The 19,733-nt window shown below is 39.4% G+C and overlaps 6 protein-coding genes across 6 annotated transcripts; 4 read left to right on the top strand and 2 right to left on the bottom strand.

The window, feature by feature from the left end:
- The first annotated feature begins 7,222 nt into the window (after positions 1 to 7,222).
- Positions 7,223 to 9,344, top strand: BDBG_09529 (zinc-binding dehydrogenase). Its single transcript, XM_002620077.2, has 4 exons — positions 7,223 to 7,795; positions 7,879 to 7,991; positions 8,108 to 8,188; positions 8,264 to 9,344. Exons 1-4 carry the CDS (start codon positions 7,614 to 7,616, stop codon positions 8,911 to 8,913), a joined length of 1,026 nt encoding a protein of 341 aa, XP_002620123.1. The 5' UTR covers positions 7,223 to 7,613; the 3' UTR covers positions 8,914 to 9,344.
- Positions 9,345 to 9,561: 217 nt separating this feature from the next.
- Positions 9,562 to 11,897, top strand: BDBG_09528 (uncharacterized protein). The gene has a single exon (XM_002620076.2). It carries the CDS (start codon positions 10,628 to 10,630, stop codon positions 11,093 to 11,095), a length of 468 nt encoding a protein of 155 aa, XP_002620122.1. The 5' UTR covers positions 9,562 to 10,627; the 3' UTR covers positions 11,096 to 11,897.
- On the bottom strand, positions 11,127 to 11,413 carry BDBG_18070 (uncharacterized protein; the record flags this gene model as incomplete). The annotated part of the gene is made up of 2 exons (XM_031725657.1): positions 11,127 to 11,367; positions 11,403 to 11,413. 2 exons carry the CDS (start codon positions 11,411 to 11,413, stop codon positions 11,127 to 11,129), a joined length of 252 nt encoding a protein of 83 aa, XP_031581494.1.
- Positions 11,898 to 12,143: 246 nt separating the features above from the next.
- Positions 12,144 to 14,861, top strand: BDBG_09527 (PQ loop repeat protein). The gene has a single exon (XM_002620075.2). The coding sequence runs from the start codon at positions 12,781 to 12,783 to the stop codon at positions 14,080 to 14,082; it is 1,302 nt and encodes a 433-aa protein (XP_002620121.1). The 5' UTR covers positions 12,144 to 12,780; the 3' UTR covers positions 14,083 to 14,861.
- Positions 14,862 to 15,195: 334 nt separating this feature from the next.
- On the bottom strand, positions 15,196 to 19,718 carry BDBG_18068 (uncharacterized protein). The gene has a single exon (XM_031725655.1). The coding sequence runs from the start codon at positions 17,285 to 17,287 to the stop codon at positions 16,805 to 16,807; it is 483 nt and encodes a 160-aa protein (XP_031581492.1). The 5' UTR covers positions 17,288 to 19,718; the 3' UTR covers positions 15,196 to 16,804.
- On the top strand, positions 15,323 to 16,631 carry BDBG_18069 (uncharacterized protein). The gene has a single exon (XM_031725656.1). The coding sequence runs from the start codon at positions 16,193 to 16,195 to the stop codon at positions 16,517 to 16,519; it is 327 nt and encodes a 108-aa protein (XP_031581493.1). The 5' UTR covers positions 15,323 to 16,192; the 3' UTR covers positions 16,520 to 16,631.
- Positions 19,719 to 19,733: the final 15 nt, after the last annotated feature.

The following is a 19,733-nucleotide window of genomic DNA, read 5'->3' as shown; positions in this document are numbered from 1 at the left end:
ATAATTTTATAGAGTTAGTAAAAGAATGAAAAATTTCTTATAATTCTACAGTGTTAAAGAATAATGATTTATAAGAATGAGTGTATAAGAGGCATACACTGAATAGATCAGTATAATATTGATAGGTCTTATATAACAAAGAGAAAAACATTAGAGAAGGAAAGAAAGAGAAAGTGTGAGAATCAGTGATTGAAGTAGATATTTATACATATACATAGTGATGTACACAGTGGAGCTTCAGAGCAGAAGAATAGAAATTCTGTAGATTTTTAACTAAGAATTAGCGACTGAGAATCAGAATGATAGAAATCTGTGAAGCAACTGAGAATCAGAATGATAGAAATCTATGAAGTGTAATAAAATAGTCTATATGATTGATCAGGCGCAGCCTGCCACATTAGCTCTCTCTTTTCAGAAGTGATATTGAGTTGCGGGCGCGTAGTTCTCATTAATCAAGAGCTGCTATCTCAGATAACATAAAGCTCAGAGTTCAGATTGAGTGATCATAACTGATCTATTTCATAAGATATTATCAGCTGCAGCTGTGAAGTCTCTTATCAAGAATATCTTCAATCTCTCACTCAAGTTCATTATCTTCTTCTATAATCTCTGATAACTGTCAATTGAAAGTCAGTTGAGAAGAGAATGAGTCAGTGATAGTGCAGTGAAGCAAGCTTGTATAAAAGATATTGTAAATTTCTGATAGTATGTCAAGATGATAATTATAACTGTCTAGAACTTCTATCACTTTATATTTGATATAATGATAATTCAGTATATGAAATGAATATGTGATTTATATATTCTTAAGATTTAATTACATCAGATCTTCTATCTTGTATTGCTTAATAAGATCTCAGTGAATATTAGTTCAGTCTTCTTAATTCTGTTTAATACTCATTATAAAGACTTCTGCTCAGTCACAGATATCTCAGAGCTTTGTCACTATATTATCAGTAATCTGAATCAGACTGTAGAGATTTAGTGTGAAGTATATGATCTCTAGAAGATTCAATACTTTTATGTAATATTTATATATAAGGAAGAATGAGCTTACATCTGTTGAAACAGCATCTCAGTTATTAATAGCAACTTCAGTGTATAGAAGAAGAATATATTAATTATCTTATAAGTAATTACAGAACTTATAAAGATAATTCTTCACAGTCTGAATTATCTATTCTGATGCATTATCAGTTTTAAGATGATAGACAGTTAATAGATAGCATATAATCTTAAGAACTTGACAGATTCTTGTTCAGAGAGTGCTTATAAATTAACAGCTCTGATTCAATACTATAGATCTCAATAATTCATACATCTGATAGAACAGACTCTGTAGAAAAGCTTTAATAACTTGTTTAGTATTTATCTTATTATAAGATTTTAATATTATATCTTTACTTAATTAGTTCATAATAATCAGAATATTTCTATAACTCTTACTCTTAGAGAGATTAATAGTAAAGTTAATTATCATATCTTATCAAATTCTATCAGAGATATTAAGTGATTTCAGCAGATCTTTTCTACAGTTCTTTTATAAGATGATAGAAGAATAATAATTGCAGTTTTAAACAAAATATCTGATGCTATTTAATATCTCAGATCAGTAGAATTCTTGAGAGATTATTCAGTACAGTTATTCACAGTCCGAATGACTGATTATATATGAATTATACATCTCTTATATTATTCAGGTGTGTAAGAGTTCAGAGTAAGAGACTCAGTGTTATTCATGAAATTACAGAGTATTACTGTCATCTATTGAATATTCTGAGATGTCAGTCTTTATATATAATTCTGAAGAGAATTGAGATGCTTCTTATTATACTGCTTTAGTAAGAATTTGAAGAAGTTTATCAGTCTGAGCTGCTATATGTTACAGTTCATTTAGTGTAGAAGAAGTGAAGATATTAGTATTAGTTCAGAGAGAGAGTGTTCTAATCAGAGCAGTGTGTATAGTGTTATAAGTAATCTCATTATAATTAACTAATATCTTTGAGTTTAAGAGTCAGTGTTCTCAATTCATTCAGTGTGTGTCTGTCATATCAGATAACTTATCTTATTCTCATTATAAGAGTGCATCTGTCATTGAGTTCTAACTGCTGAGGTGATAGTGTATTGTAAAATGAAAGTGACTTAGAAACTCAGATCATTGCATCTGTTATTCAGTGAGTTTATAGATAGTTGTAAAGTATTTAAGATTCTTATAATCTGTGATTATCTCAAATTTAAAGACACTTCAGAGTTCAGAGTCTCATTCTTCTAAATAGTGTATAATTGTGAGAAGTTTCTTATCATAGATCTTATAATTGCATTCAGTAGAACTCAGTTTCTTAGATATGAAGATGCATGATTATAAGACATTTTCATCATTATATTATAATATAGCTTCTTCTATGATATAGTCAGAGAAATTAGCTTCAATAACTATTTCATAATCAGAATTAAATATTATTAGTAGAGAAGTATTAATGAACATCTTCTTCATCTGTATAAATGCAGCTTCAGTATCTACTGATTATTGAAATACTGAGTCTTTCTTAGTAAGTTCTGTAAGTAATCTCACAATATCTGAGAAGTTTTGTATAAATCACTGATAGAAGTTAGTGAATTCAATGAAGCTTTATATATCTTTCACAGTATATAAAGCTTCTCATTCAAGAATTATAGAGATCTTCTCAGAATTCATTCAAATTCTCTTATCAGCTTCTATAATGAAATCTAAGTATTTAGTACTTCTAACTTTGAAATCACACTTATTAATATCAATTAATAGTTCTGCTTCTTGTAGTTATTGTAATACTCTTCATACATACTCTTGATATTCTTTTCTAAATTCATTGATAAAGATGAGAATATTATCTAGATAAGCAGATACAAACTTATCAAGAAAATCTCAGAGTACTCAGTTAATATACTTCTGAAATGTACTGAGAGCATTAGTCAGTTCAAAGAGTATAACTACTCATTCAAAGAGGTTATAATATGTTCAGAATGCTGTAAGTCATTTATCTTCTTCAGTGATATGAATCTTATGAAACACAGTAATAATATCTAGCTTTGTAAATCATTGAGCTTGTCTGATATATACTAGAGTTTCATTGATGAGAGATAAGAGATAATGATCTTTCTTTGTCAATCTGTTCAGATCTTGATAGTTCACACAGAATCAGAGTTCTTTATCTGACTTCTTTGTAAAGAGAATAGAAGCTGCAGTGAAAGAGTTGCTAATATGTATAAATTTCTTATTTAACAGATTATTGAGTGTCTTCTGAAGAAGAAGAAGTTTATCTTGAGATATATTATAAAGAGAGTCTCACAGTGACTCAGAGTTCTTATCATTCTTCTTTTCTAACTTGATACTGTGATTCACTTCTGAGTCTTGTAAAGAGAATATATTTATAATATTATCTTATCAGAAGACATCTAGATATGCATGATATTATTGAGAAAGTTTTGTGTGAGAATCTGTTATTATAGTATGAGATAACTTTTCTAGAGCTTTCTTGATATCAGTCAGACTGATGAAATAGATTGATATATAATTCTGCTATCAGTGACTTTATCAGTGACTCTATCAGTGATTTTAATGATGACTTTTTTTTTAAAGTATTTTATAAGTATTGGCAGAGATCTGTGTAAGATTCATAGTCTTGTGAATATTATCTTCATGAATTCTATCATTATTAGAGAATATTAAGCTTCTGTTTTAAGCATTTAATAAGATTTCTTATTCAGATAGTCAGACAAGTTCTAGTATGAGATCATAGTTAAGATTCTCAACTTTGTATACATAGATATCTTCATATTAATGTTCTTTAACATCTATATTTAGTTTCATCATCTAACAAGTGTGAATGTCTTTTGAATCATCAAATTCTGTGAGAAGTCAGAGTCTTGATAAGAAAATATACTGAAGATTATAATATCTTACAATTGAAGATTTAATCATTGTATAATGACATAGATCACTGTCTATCATAACTTTCATATTATACATATTATCTATTACAGTAGATATAAGAATTGCATTTATTATCATTTTCTCTTCAAATTATTATTATCTGATCTCTTCAAGCTTCTACTTATGAATTTGAACAGAAGCTAATCTTTTCCCTGTTTCATTGAAGTATTCTTATAGTTATCTTCTGAATTCTTCTCTAATATAATGTGATTGATATGAACAGAAGCTGATTCATTCTTTGAATAAGACACATAGACTGATCAACAGTTGAAAGCAATGTGTTCTGATTAATTACAGTTAATGCATACTTTATATTAACATTAATCAGCAACTTCTTCAGAAGTGATCTCAGAGACTTAAAAGTCAGTTCAGACAGTGAAGACTCTTGCTTATACATAGATATTTAAGTCTACTCAGTTCATAGCATCTGCATTATTGTTGTTATTTCTCAGTACAGATGTGTGAGTGTAATGTCTTCTATCACTATTCTGTATACTCTTGAGCTTGATAAGATGATTGTTCAATGTTCAGAGCTGTGTGCAGAAACCTTCATAAGTCTGATCTTCATCTACACTTACAAGAGTCTGTAAGAGTTTGAAAGTTAATATCTTCTTAAGCATACTAATCTTTATTTAATTCTCTCAAGATTGATTATCTGCTTCTACAATCTTGATGTTAAAGTCAGAGATGAATGTTATAAGAGAAGCATTTCTCTATTAAGTACTGTGTAACTAATCTAACACTTTCTGTTATATAACAGTGTCTCAGAACAGAATATCAAGATGTTTGATAATATTATCAGATCTTTATAACACTGATTCACATGCTTTTATTCATGAATGAAACTTCTGTTTCATGTGATTCTTCAATTATTTATTAATATATCAATCTTGATTAATTAGTGAATCAATAACATCTTTATCTATACTTAGCTTCATGTGCATTTTCATTCTTTATAATGAGTAGAGAGTGTGATCAGAAGTATTAAAATATACAGAAGTATTTAAGCATTCTTTCAGCACTTTTGTATTTAATTCTATAGATGTTGAAATTGTATAAGTTTCTTATTATAATAATTATTGAATCTCTTCATATTGATATTATTAAGTTATATACATATCAGCTATTTATTATTATTGTAATTTCAACATTGCTTAGAGTCACTGTAATATTACATCTATGCTCATATTCAAGAGTTCTCTTATATTGTCATTAGACATGATTATATCATTTATCAGATATGTGATATCTGTGAAATCTGAAGAAGTGTAATTGTATAAATATCTCATATATCTGAGTGTTAGAACTCTCAGGTCTTTCACTGATATTCTCTTGTAAAATCTTATTACAGAGTCAGAGTAACTGATGAGTAAGCTTCTATCTAAGAACTCAGTATTCACTTAACTGTTTCTCTTTTCTATATATTGTTATATGTTTAGATATCTCTTAATAAATAATCATTTCTAATGAGAAGACAATGCATGAATAATCATTTCTAATAATAAGATAATGAATGTTTTTCTAGTGTAAGAGGCCTACACTAAATATATCAGTATAATATTGATAGGTCTTATATAATAAAGAGAAAAACATTAGAGAAGAAAAGAAAGAGAAAGTGTGAGCATCAGCAATCAGAGTGAATATTTATACATGTACACAGTGGTGTACGCGGTGAAGCTTCAGAGTGGAAGAATAGGAATTTCATAGATTTTCAGCTGAGAATCGATGACTGAGAATTGAAATGATAGAAATCTGTGAAGCGACTGAGAATCGGAACAGTAGAAATCTATGAAGTGTAATGAAATAGTCTATATAATTGATCAGACGCAGCCTGTCACAGAGTGAAAGATTAACTTATGAATACTTCTCTTTAATAAGAATAATCTTATAGAAAGTAATTCATCTGTGAGATAAATCTGTATAATGATTATATAAGAATCTTATAGAAATAGTTAAGAGTCAATCAGAACTCTTCTGTATGAAAGATATAAGATGAATTTGTATAACAGTTAGAGAAAGATCTGCAGGTTATAAAGAATCTCATGAAATAAGAAACTAAGTAACAGACTCTTTTTTCTTTGTAATAATAAGAGATTTTTCCTCACTGAGGTTTTTTTTTATATAGATATGAAGAATTTTTAGTGAGTATCACTGCAGTACTGAGCCTGATTCTATAGAATCATTCAGTGAAAGACTTTATAAACAAAGTCTTAGAGAGAAAAGAGTATGTAAGAAATCTTACTTCTTATAGATTCTTTATCTCTATTTCTATCTTTTATATAATTAATAGAGTTAGCAGCTCTTGACTATATATAACTATATAGACTGAAGTTCATGAATACTATTTATAACTCAGCTTGAATACTATTATACATTTAATCTTTATATTTTATCTTTCTATTATAAATACTTCTAGTAGTTAACAGTACATATCATATCAAGCTGCAAACATCTGAATAATCGCCTGCGAGCACTTATTCTTATAAAGAAGAATACTAGTCAGATCAGAGATAGACTGTATAATCACAAACACTAGCAGTATACTAATTCACATGAAGCTAGAGCTTATATCATAATTATATAAGTATGACTGAATCTGATGAGAGAGAATGTGATTTGAAAGAATGTATAATCACTGAATAATAACACAACTGCTTCTGAACATGCTTATAAATGTAAAGAGGTCATAGCAGCCACTAATTAATTTAGTATAACATATATAAGAAGCCGGCGTACGCCTGTAATCGTACACTGACTTAAGCAACCTTTGAATCATACTATCAGATAACTGCATTAATCATTTAATCACTGAGACAGATATCACAGAGAAGCTGTGATTAAATAACTGATTAATATGAAATAGAAGATATTGTTCTTCAGTATTTATAAGATTCTGATAATAAGTTAATATTACCTCTATTTTGAAGATCTGTTGATCTTTGAACTGCTGTATCAAGATAATGTAATTAATTCTGAATTTCTTTACAACTGCAGCATATTTAGAAATCAATTGTTGATTCAATTGAGCAATTGCTTGCTTCCATAATCACTTTGTTGAGTGGCATAGTGAGTGGTTGAAGTTGAAGAGTTGCAGGGATTCATGGAAAAAGTAGCAGTTCATTGAGTGGATTAGTTCGTTGGGTGGTGAGTCACGTTAGTTCCAAATGAGTAGTTATCTGTGGAAAATCCAAATCTCCGTCTGACTGTTGAGAAAAATTGAACATTCTTCTCTTGTGATGACGTCATAGCATCGCTTGATCTGCTCTCTGATAAGTGGCAGAGACAACTCAGTAGAAGGAGGGAATTCGGAATTCACAATAATAATATTAATTATTATAATTAATTTTAATATGGATATAGATTCCAGCCTTATCTCATTCTAGAGCAAGAACGGCGATTGGTATGAAGGCTTTTTGCCAACCAAGAACTAGCCGTGTCACCCCATTTCAACGACTTTGAAAAATATCCATAATTCCCTGAATAAGACACCATTTTCGGTTCTATTTAAACAATTTCGCTACTTAATTTTCACGGCAATATTGTTTTACTCGTTTATAGCATGTACTCCTAATTATTTAACTCTCTTCAATTCCTATCCAACGATTGTCCAAGCAAAACCTTTGATATCAAATCAACAGACAGGATGGAGCCTGAATTCCCATTATCATACAAGGTTGCTCGGTTCGAAGCGAAGGGCGAAGAATTGTCCATCAGAACCATTCCACTCGAGTATCCAAAACACAGAGAAATTCTGGTGAAAGTGCTTGCCTGTGGAGTGTGCCACTCTGACGTACTGGTGAGGGACGGGGAAGCTGGAAACTCATTGTTCGTGGCTCGAAAAAATCTACAAGGGTCCCAGGAAGCGACGTGGTCCATTTTTCAAGATCGCTATCTAACGAGTATCGCAGTCCTATAATACCCGGTCACGAAATAGTTGGCAGTGTGCAAGCTCTTGGACCCGGGGTGAAGAATTTCAAAATCGGAGAGCGGGTTGGAGGGCCATGGCATGGTGGTCATGACGGTAGGTCTTCCCACATCCCACTATGAATTAATGGCAGAAAAAGAAATCAGAGGTTGATTGAATAAAATTTTCTTTCCTTTTATTTATTTATATATATATATTTTTTCCCCTATTAGGCGTTTGCAAGGAATGTAATCGAGGCTATTTCCAGCTATGCGACAATGAAAAGATCAATGGCGTGACACGACCTGGAGGATGTAAGTCCATCCCTAGCGAAGATCCATTCAACTTACTGTAACCATCACCAGGAGTGTCTGTCTAACTGTTTCCAGTTGCCGAATACTGTATACTTCGAGTGGAGGCAGTGGCTCGATTACCACAGGACATGGATCCAGCAGAGATAGCCCCTCTCCTCTGCGCAGGCATGACAACCTTCAACGGGATCCGGAAAATGGAAGTCGCCGCGGGCGATCTCATCGCAATACATGGTCTTGGTGGCCTAGGACATCTTGCGGTGCAGTTCGCAAATAAACTAGGATATAAAGTAGCAGTCATATCCAGCAAACACGAAAAAGAAAACTTCGCCCGGGAACTTGGTGCGCATCATTTCATCAACAGCAGCAAGTGTGATATCCCGACGACCCTGCAGGAGATAGGCGGTGCGGCTATGGCGATACTGAGCGCCCCAATTCCAAAATACGTTCAGCCGTTGATGCAAGGGTTAGCTCCGCGTGGGAGGTTGCTTGTTTTATCGCCGATTGGAGAGTTCACAGTGGACTCGGCCTTAATGATCCGTCGAGCGCTGTCAGTATCGGGCTGGTTAACAGGGCATGCTCTTGATGCGGAGGAGGTCATCGATTTTGCAAGGACCCATGACGTCAAGTGCATGATTCAGAAATACAAACTGGATGACGTGAATAAGGCAATGGATGATTTGGTACATGCCAGAGTGCGGTTTAGACCGATATTGGTGATGGACTGAAATATCCAAATATGCTAGGAGATGCATATCAGTTATATTCCCATTAAGAAATGTAATGATTGTATGACCTGCTGCGTAGATCCATAACTCATTATTTGATGCCCAACATGTCTATGTCGTCTTCATACAAAGGCTATTCCCCCGATTCCTAAGAGGAGAGAGTGGAAGGGTTTTTTGTGTAGCGTTTGAAAAGCGTTTGGACTCAAGGGATTCGCCCAGGAGACAGCGTGCTTTCATCAATCATCAATGCCATCTGAATTGGCATATCCTAAATGATCCCCATGTGAAAACCCTCCGCCAGATCGTTCAAGCTCTGGTCCATAGCGAAGTCAAGATGTCTGAATATAGAGTAGAGAACGTGGCTACTATAAGTCATTGCAGAAACAGAGCGGAGTAAAGGGGAAAGTTAACACAGCTATTTTCATTTTCTGAGATCCCGCATCAGGTGAGTGCCCTATCTTCTGTCTCGCAATTGCAATCAGCAGTCCCTCTCTACGGTTTCTTCACGAAATCCGAGATCGTTTCCTGAACTGTTTTCGCAACACCGGGGAGTATTTTATCGTTCGTTATCAACCCAGGTATTGGCGCCAAGGCAAGGCTGCAGACCAAGACCGGCGCGTAACGAACTCATCGCTGGCGGGGGCCAACGTTAACTTAGCGTACTGTTGTACTACAGGCCCGCTACGTTTCAGAATTGCCATCCGCGAACAAAGATGAGGCAGCTGTTTGGCGGGATTCGACAGACAGAGTGTTTCTTGATTCTGGGCTTCGGCTACTTTCACAGCTCCCTGATGTCCATATCGTCAAATAATCCCTGTCGAAGTTGACACGCCCGAAGCAAGCCCAGGCTGGGGGCGGGATCCTGAATATTGGTCCATTAGTTAATTGACCCCGAAAGATCCTGTCACAGGCTGATCATTGCAACGGTCGTCCTATAGGCTCTGACCTTCCAGGGCTCGAGCCTGTCGCGTGGAATTTAGAAACGTGGAGTGTTTGAGATTCGGCTTTCTCTTTGGATCTGCCCACCTATGTGATCGCTATATGACCACACTGTAGACCGGTCCTAAAGGACCTTTTGGTCGTGTCAGTGGCAGTTTATTAGATATGGCTGTGAGTGAGCGGCGGTGCCTCGTCATAAGGCCCGTCGTCCACCATGGATCTAGCTTTGCGACAAGGACTTCGATAATTCCCCTCTGCTGTCTCTGATTTTTCATTTCCCCTCTTCTTCTCGTGAGTTAAGGACACATACTGAGCTTCGTAATTGTGCTAGTTTTCTATCCCATGAAGCGATATTGTTGTATCAACAGAGCGCATTGCTTTTACCTTTCTTCTTAGAACTTCCCGTTGAAGATTCAGAAACATTGTTCTTTATTTATCCCTTGATACCCATACCGTTTGCGACACTAATACGATTCGTGGCCCTGCATTTATCAAAGACGACACGATAAAGTTTCCTATCATCGTCTAAAAATCGCGCGCATTTTTCTTTGACATATCGACTTTCGGCTTGCACATGGGCACTAAAGAGAGGCACTTAGTTTAGATTATGAGGATGCGCGATTAACCGCTTCGAAGGCCTCCTATCCCCCATTGCGACATTTTCTTTTGCGATACCTGGGAAAGTTCAACGAAGTGCAAAACAAGAAGGGCGGGCAGCATCTCCGCTGTGCAAACAAAAAATACATTTGTCATCTCCTTCACCTAGCGTTGCACCATGCGTAAACAGCGCTGGGTAACATATCTCGTCCTCGCCTACAGAGCGCCAACAGTCATAGCAATTTCGCTGGACCAAATCCAACCGATAATATCATTCCCTCCATCATGTACGAGAGTCTACACCTCCGAGATTAGTGACTGCACAGTCCGCGATTTCGCAAACGAAGGCTCCTGCTCTCCGGGCTGCGTTGAGGGTCTGGAAGCTCTGGCACGTTCGCTCAATGCAGCTTGCGTGGGCACGCGGGCATCTCCGACGTCTCTCATCGGATTATTTTTCCAGGGGCTAGGAGTGCAGACACTCTGTCCAAATGCTGAGGGGCGGAGGAGGAGCAGGCAGGGGAAATTGAGAGTTCCCGCTCCAGCCAATCCACTCGATATTCCTCCGTGTCACAGAGACCGGTCGCCCTTCCACCTACGCAGGCACAAACAGAAGAGCCATCAGCAACAACAACAACACGAAGACTAGCTCCATCTACCACTTCTACGACTTCTCCTTCTCACTCTACTTCTACCACAAGTGATTCATACGTCATCCCATCCCTACCACCCTCAGCAACGGCATCCGATCCCACATCGACTACGACCTCAGAACCATCTGCTACCACTACTAAAACCACCGACCCGAATGATGACCCCTTTGGAGGATTTGGGAATGCATTTGATATCATTGCACCCAACCAGGCGGCTTCGATGAGCCAACCTCGAAAGCTGGCAATTGGTGTTGCCGGAGCAGCCGTACTGTTCACTATGCACCTTGCATGGTAGTAACATACGCGTCTGTCATTGCTATATATATATATATATCTGTCAAACACGAAGAAACGGGCATGAACTCGAGAGACATAAATAGGTGAAACACGACTAATCTTATTTTATATCAACTGCGCGTACAGGTCCACAGCTCACTCCTCATCTCTTTATCTAGTATGAATATATGATCTAGTTGGCTCATTTTACATATTGTCACTAAGTGCTTTCTAAAGAGTAGTAGCAGTGTTCTTCAGATGTGATGAAAAGACCAAATAGCTGGTCAAAGATCTCTTCTAAAATTGTATTTAGCTGACTTTTGTTCCACTCTATTTATTATTTTGTGTTTATATATTTGTATTATTCTTGGTCCTTCATTGTTTCAAGCCTTTTGTGTACTCAATCTCTTCTCTTGAAGTGTTCTTCACATGAAAGATGTGACTGGATGTTAGCTTACAGATATTCATAGAAGAGCATGAACATGAACTCTGTATATATCTAGGAATGAATTTGTTTCTGACATCATGCTATTATATTATATATACATAACTATTATCATAGCATATCTTATTCCAATCTTCCATCGAAGGAATAAGGTTGATTGTTTACCATTCCAGACTCGGACTACACTACCCCATACCCCAATTAGAGTTTGAGTTTATTTGGCTGGCTGAGCCCCACCTAGATCCACCGTTTCCACCAATCACAGCGCCCCGCTCTCCGCTTATCAGCCTCTCCATCGTCACCTGCATCTTCTCATCTGTCTTCCTGCTCATCGCCGTCGTCTGGTTTTCTTTTCTCGCCCTTTTCCTTTGACTTTCCCTTATCCAGCGTTGTGCTCTCTGTCCACTCTCTCCTCTTCATAGACTATCTCTATCTTTCATTTCTTTCTTCGTTCCTTTGTTTTCTCCTCTCCCTTTTCAGTAATTTGTCACACCTGCATAGGCAGATGCCCTAATTGGCTCTCCTCCTTCTCCCAACGTAACATTCCGATATCCCGAACCAGTCACACACATTTTAGTGGCCTATTCCGACTTTCCCCTCTACGACCGTATAATCCCTCAAGACAAAACCCCCAGTTGCCCGTGAAACAGCTTCCATCAACCTTGCTCGAACCCCCGTTCTCCTCCAGTTCATCTTCTTCTGCCTTACACGTTTCGGGTGTTGTCAGCGTGTCCCGCGCTCCTCGCGTGACTCTTTGCCAGCCTTGTCAGCACTCAACCGAACCCCACGCGGATCTCCGGTCAGCAACTCCGCGCTGCGCTCTCAAGAAATCATTCTGTGCATATATATCAACTCTCTCTCTATATATATTCTTCTATCTCCGTTCATGCGTTTTTGGCCAAGGGATGCTTCGTTATTACAGTCAGGGCTACAATAGAAGACCGAACTGCGCGCCGGATAATGACTTCAGCATGGATTTATAACCCTTTCGTTGCCTCTCTTCCAGACCATTGCGAACCCTCCTCTCCCTTCTTAACCTTTATCTCTTCTCATCTACATACATGTATTCCGACTCCGCTCGCCCTGATCTCCTCTACCTTGGGAACCCTGAGCATCGTTTCCTGGCTCTTTGCGCAGCTGCCGCAGATATACAAGAACTATAAACTCCAGTCGACTTCCGGCCTCTCGATATGGTTCCTGATTGAATGGTGTCTGGGCGATTCAACCAACCTACTAGGAGCCATATTATTATATCAGGCGGGGTGGCAGATTACTGTTGCTGCCTACTATGTCTTAGTTGACGTAGCGTTGGTAATCCAGTACTACTTCTATACATATCTCAAGGAATGGCAAATACGAAGACGTGGTTATACGTATACTGGAGATCTGGGGTATGACGATGGAGATATGTACGATGGTATTATACCCACTGGGGAGAATACAATTCTGGGATTGTCCCCTGGCTCGATGCAGCCTTCAGAACCAAAAATTGCCGCCTCGAACAAGGGTTTGGAAGTTGATTCTCCATTGGGCGGCTCTCTGTCGCGCCCCAATGAGAAACAACGCTCACCTTCCCGAACCATCTACCGTGTTGGAGGCAGCAGCAGCGCCACACCCTCCAGTTCCCCTCGAACTATCTTGTTTCTCTCCATGCTATGTGCCGTTCTTGCCAATGCAGCAGCTACTAACCCCGCGGAGCTGAACCGCCCCATATTCTCACAGTCCCAAGCAGATGCTAGACAAATAGCCGGCAGAATTGCATCCTGGTCGTCGACTCTTTTATACTTAGTATCCCGTATCCCACAACTCTACAAGAACTACGGCCGCAAAAGCACCTCAGGCCTCTCACCACTTCTCTTCTTTGCAGCCTTCTGCGGTAACTTCTTCTACTCAACCTCACTCCTCACCAATCCAAACGCATGGTTAGATCTACCCGCCTACGGAGGTGGTGGATGGGTTGGCGAAGAAGGCAACAACAGACTAGAATGGATTGGCCGTGCGATACCATTTTTCCTGGGGGCGTTCGGGGTCTTGGGCATGGATGGGGCAATGGGCATTCAGTTCATGATCTACAAGAAGAAGAATGAAGATGCCGATGTCGATGTCGCCATCAAACTACAACCTGCAGGACCAGGTAGATGGCGAAGGGTTAGCGTGTGGATCAAAGGCTGGATTCCATCCGCTCCTCCCGAACCGAAATACCAATCTCCAGAAACGGAGGCGCTTATGATAGATGAGCAGGATAGATATGGTGCGGTTTGACATCTTCCATGCTACTGTCTAGAGACCTTGATTTCTTTACTTTTGCTGTTTTCCCGCTCTGTTCCGTTTTTTTAGAAGCCCGATTCCTTTCCCCCTTGGCGCGTTCTGATTCTGAATTTTCATACTTTATTGCGGTTTACTGGGTACTTTATAACTAACAAGATGACCAAGAACCACACCCGCCAGGCGTTCTTGGACATTATTTGCTTTACTTGATACTTCTGACCTTGGCCTTGAGCATTGCCGCTGTTTTCTCTGCGTCTGCGTTTCTACTTCGGGTATACCTTTTTCCTCGTCCTGTTGCATCGTCATCACACTAGAAGATGACTATAGGATGGCGTTTCAAGCAGGCAGCTAGCTACTTACTTTGTGGTTTATTTCCAAGATTTACTTCCTTTTTTTTTTCTTGTCTTTTTTCTAGACTTTGCATGCCCGCGTATCAATCTTACTTTGAATACCCCCAAGATAATTTCTTGCAATAAATACATACATACACACATGTGTGCCTAGATATACACATATACTCCTTATACTCATATCATCCAGCGACCTGGGATCTTAGATGTTTCTCCTTTCAACTACACTTGAACTTTTAACTAGCCCCGTTCATGTGTCAGATGAGATCTTTCACAGAGGCTCTAGTGGGACTATTTATAAATAGGCTGCAAATTCATAGATAACACTTTGGTTTTACATTACTACTTCATTTTACGATTTGTAGATATATTCAGGAAAGGTGAGTAGTCGCAAGTTTGACATATGGCCTTATTGTTTTCATTATTAACTTTGTGAGGTCGAAACAGAGGGGGCCAGAAGGTCAATTACCTCATCAAGGAAACTTAGAGCGTACGACAAGAAAAAGGAGGGAAATGAACTTAGGTTCACATTGCACAAGTTAAAAGAAAAGAATTCCAATCATAGTAGAAATCATAGTCATAAAGTTCACTCAGACACACATGCAGATGCTGGTAAACACAACAAAGCAAAAAAAGACAAGCGAACTGGCTGACACGAATAGTCACCTGGGAAAGGAAAGGTGAAGGTGAAAGAAACAGAGAAGTAAAGGATTAATAAAAATAAAAAATAAAAATAAAAAAAAAAATAAAAAAAAAGGAAAAGAGCAAAAAGAAAAGCAAGCAAAGAAGTAGCGCGTAGCCTCCAAAAAAACCTTCCGCAAAATGTAGACCACGCAGGCCTCATAGCCACTGCAGAGCTACAAGTATGTAGGAACACCTGGCAGCTTTTTTATGATGCCCTGCGACAGTTTGGACACGGGGAGGGCCACTGGATATGGATGGTGTGAACTTTGCAAGGGAATTGTTTTGAACCGTATCGGTGGCATCGGGTGAAGTTGCCGGGGCCGACGTGGCCGCAGCTATGATGACGCATTTTTTGGTGGCACATTTTGATGTTTCTTTTTTGGTATATTTTTATTTGTATAAATGAGGATAGTATTTTGAGGCAATCAGTTTTTTCAACGGGATATGAGAGATATTGGTTTCGATTGTGTTCTCTTGATTTGAGTATCAGTCAGTGGTTTAGTGTTTGGATTTCCGTTTTTCTTCTTTTTATGTTTGTTGAAGGTTGTTTGTGGTTTTCTAAGTTGTTGATAGAATGAAGTGGTAGGGGTTGCATGTATTTATACGGACTCGATTGTGCGCAGTTTAGTAAGTAGGAAACAACTTCACACTCGAAGGCAGTGAATTGTTCGATTCCAACGGGTTGGGGCCGGAGGAGACCAAACTATGAAAATCGCAGCTCAACTAGAACCGGCCTTCTGAGCCTGAGCTTGAGCTTGGGATATCAAAAAAGGAACAACACAAACAAGATAATGGAGGGACGATGCTATCGTATATAATCGTATATATATATAACTTTTGGGAGTGGGATTCGTTATAGTATAGGTCTGGTTTCGCCGAATTTTGGTGGATATTGTCAGATGTATAGCTATGTTTCTGAGAGTAAACGACGAGTTGGAGAAGGAGGATTGCCGTTAGGAAAATGGCATATTATATATATGTATAGTTTTGAAGGCGGCAGCGACGGATAGTTCCCGATAGTACACATCGGGTTTGTCCTGTCAGTTTGTCCCCCTTCGTCTGTTGTGACAATGCTTGCGTTGCGGGAGTTTCCTGCTTCTTTCGCTTCGCCAATTTCCCCGAACCCGACCCTTATTTGTATTGTGTCAATGATGCCTCCCCCTAGCACGAGTTTATATATAGCGAGGGAAATTCCGGGCACGCAGATCATTGCTCTGCACATCCTCGCGGCCCGAGCATCACTGCCTTCCTTCTTCCCCTGTATATCTGCCAGTGGATTCTCCCCTTCGGCATTAACGGTATATGCTAAGCATCCTCTTTTTCCCCACTTGCAGGAGTGGTACATGTGTACAATTCGAATAAAATGTAAATCGCTATATTTCGAGAACGTTCCCTAGATAGACTGGTTGGTTGAATCCAATAATGCCCATTTTCAATCCACCTCATTGGGAAAGTTTGACAAGCCGGATTGATCGAAAATCTGAAATAAATTTCGCCCACCAAGGCGGTTCCGGTGCCCAAAAAATCCAGGCTCGAGCCATTCAAAGAACGAGGAGAGAATCAATACGTTTTCAGGAAGAACTGATTACTCCTCTTTCTCCGCGTTACGTACCGGCTTGCCCTATCGCGTTGTTACTTTATATATCGAGGGGGTTATCCGGGCGTTGACTCGCCATCCCAAACTACCAATCACGGGTAACGTAGCAGGCAAATACATCAGTTGTGTATATCGCATCCTTGCACAGTGTTGGAGTAGTGTAAATTATACCTGGTGGGTGAACCGACCAGTAGTTGGGCGACTTTGGACTCCATGCAGTTAATTTCAGTGGGAATGGAAGGGCCGCAAGTTGTCTTATCCTAGGAGGGGGGGAATAAAAGAAAGGAAAAAACGGGGGCTTGTGAGGGAAAGGCCCACATGAGAACGAGAGTAATGTATATAACTTAACAAGGGCTGGTGCGGGAAAGGGGCTAGCAGTTACGGCAGAAGTACTCGGCCCCGAAAAATCGATCATAGGGGAGGGTATATAAGCAACGGCAAAACATGCAAAAATGGGGAATGTGGGAACCAAAACAAAGTGAACACGAACAGCAACCTCAGAGCAATTTTGAAACCAGATCAACAAATCTCTTTCCGTACTTCTGCCCAGTGTTGCAAGAAATGACATCTAAGAAACCAAGAAACGGCGAAAACGTATATATGGGCTGGGCGTGCGCTTTTTGTCTGTGCCCGACGCCAACCGGCCCAAACACAGCAGGAGAGCAAAACGAGGTAGAACGTGCATCCCACGAAGACTAGACAGCCTGCAACACGAGGGAGAGAGAGCGAAGTAAGATACCGTGTTGTCATGCTGCAATCGGTATCCGCATTATCCTTCGGTCCTCTGGGTGATCACCGTCGTCATTGCTGCCGTAGACAAAATTGCTGCATACCCGCCTGTAGATCTGGACGGAGAGCCATTATATTGTTGAAGGATGCATGAGGAAAAAGGAAGCGTGTATGACGGACATCTCCAGGAGCGAACGGCTAAGCTGGCTGGGAGCTTCATCGCGGGTCCACGCGGAGGTAGAAATGACTGCCTTCAAGTAGAAAGCCCATGGTCCACCATATTGGATGTGGAAAGGTAGGATTTGCCCATATATAATATATAATGTCTTCTGGGGCTGTGTTTCGGGCCCCTTATATGAGTCTGAGGGATACAAGCAATGAGAAGGGCGTGATGGAAGAATGGAGAATGTAAAGAAATGGAGGGGATTTGAGGAGACGTCGTGTCTCCTTTTATAGGGCATTCGGTGGGAAGCTGGAACGCAGATGGTGGTAGGTAGGTCCATGCGAAAGAAACAGCGCAAACGACAGCGGGACTTTGCTACGAGTAGGAGTAGCAAACGTGCCCGTAGGGCAAAGCAGTGTTAGAATAATGTGGAGATGATCATTGCATCCATGGATAGCTTATGGATTCCGTGGCCTTCCCGCCGCGTTTCCTGATTGTTTCTGCTTTCCATTACGAGAGATGCGAAGGAGAGACTGAGCAAGAGAAAGCATGTGTAACAGGCAAGTAAGAAAGTAGGTAAGCAAATAGACGAAATTAGATTGAAGGGCGAGTAGAGATGCCGGCTGTGTAAATAGTTGCGAATATCAAATACTCAGACAGTCAACAAACAAGATCCTGAGAGAACAGGAGAGCAAAATGTCGGAGAAAGCCATACATACACCCAATTCAAATATTATAGCTATAAAATAGAAGTGATCTGAACATACGCATATTGATCAGCTGTGTATGTCGTTTCCCACTTGTCTATCCAACACGGCAAATATACATACCAAACAGACCATCAAACCCAGCAGCTAGCGGCCATTACCTGTCCAGCACCTGCCAGGCGTCAGCAAGTCTCCTATACCTACTATACAATCACATTAGTGTTTGATTGAATTGATTGAACTTGCTTTGGGGGTGGTTGAGGAAAAAAGAGGTGCGTCTTTGATGGGTGCGAACACATTAGAGAGAGAGGTATTATGACAGTTTCCAGGGAAGAAAACAGCCGCAGAAGAAAAAAATACCAAAAATAACAGCAAAACGTGTCACAAGAATTCCGTAGAACGTGAAAACAGTCGCAAAACTAAAACCCGGTGAAAAACCCATCATCTGAGTAGTGAACGATCAATGATGATGGGTTTTGAGTAGACGGGGCCATATATGTGTATGTGTACATGAGACCGCGGCCAGTTGGGCTGGGAACACAGCACTCATTATTGGCAAGGAGTCACATCACCGAAATAGGCCTTGCAAATATATTCACCCAACAGAAGGGGTGTATTTGTATTTGTACTTGCATTTCTTGGTATGATAAAGCAAACCAATCAGTTCAATTCAATTCAATCAATCATTAACCCAAAGGGGGAAAGGGAGGGCTACGAAAAGCCTAGCATTCGTAACGGGATTGATATTTGAAACGAGCTGGAAGCGTGTCAGATATCATGGAGTGGGCGGTGGGATGGTTCTCCCAGATGCTTGATAGACAGATGCGGTGTAGTTTGTACCTTGATGAGACAAAGTATCTCGTTCCACGAAACGGCATTCCGGATGGACGCTTTCTCTCTCTCTCTTTCTCTCTCTGTGTAGCTCACTGGTGAACCAACTACTTCCGTTGATACGTTTTGTTTGCTTGACGGGTAGGTTCTATGTACCCTCAGCGTAGACTTTTCTCTTTTTTTTTTTGGGTTAGCTTGCCGCACGAGGTCCCATCCGGTTTCTTGCTTTCTATCGTCCTTTTCGTTTATAGAGTGTTTTGAATTATCCCTGCCTTCCTCCCCGGCTGGGGAGTGCAGAGTGCGAACCCAGAACTACCAGTTTGGTTGACCGGCGGGTGAAAGGGAGAAATTACACCCGATTGAAAAAAAGAGATAGAAGACGCAAGGGTATCCCTTCACCCAGCTCTGCCAAGACAGCAACATAAGCAAACCATGGTATGCGTTAAAAAGAAACATCTCATATTCAACAGGGGGAGTCCAATTAGAGGAAAAAAAAGGGTATGGAGAGGCAAAAACAACAACCTGGGAACACACAAGAAACAAAGTCCCAGTCGGTGTTTCCCCTTCTCGCCTTCTCTCTCTCA

Source organism: Blastomyces gilchristii (assembly GCF_000003855.2).
Source record: "Blastomyces gilchristii SLH14081 genomic scaffold supercont1.52, whole genome shotgun sequence".
Classification (NCBI taxonomy): domain Eukaryota; kingdom Fungi; phylum Ascomycota; class Eurotiomycetes; order Onygenales; family Ajellomycetaceae; genus Blastomyces; species Blastomyces gilchristii.
Note: the sequence above shows the minus strand (reverse complement) of the source record. Positions and strands in the feature narration are given on the sequence as shown.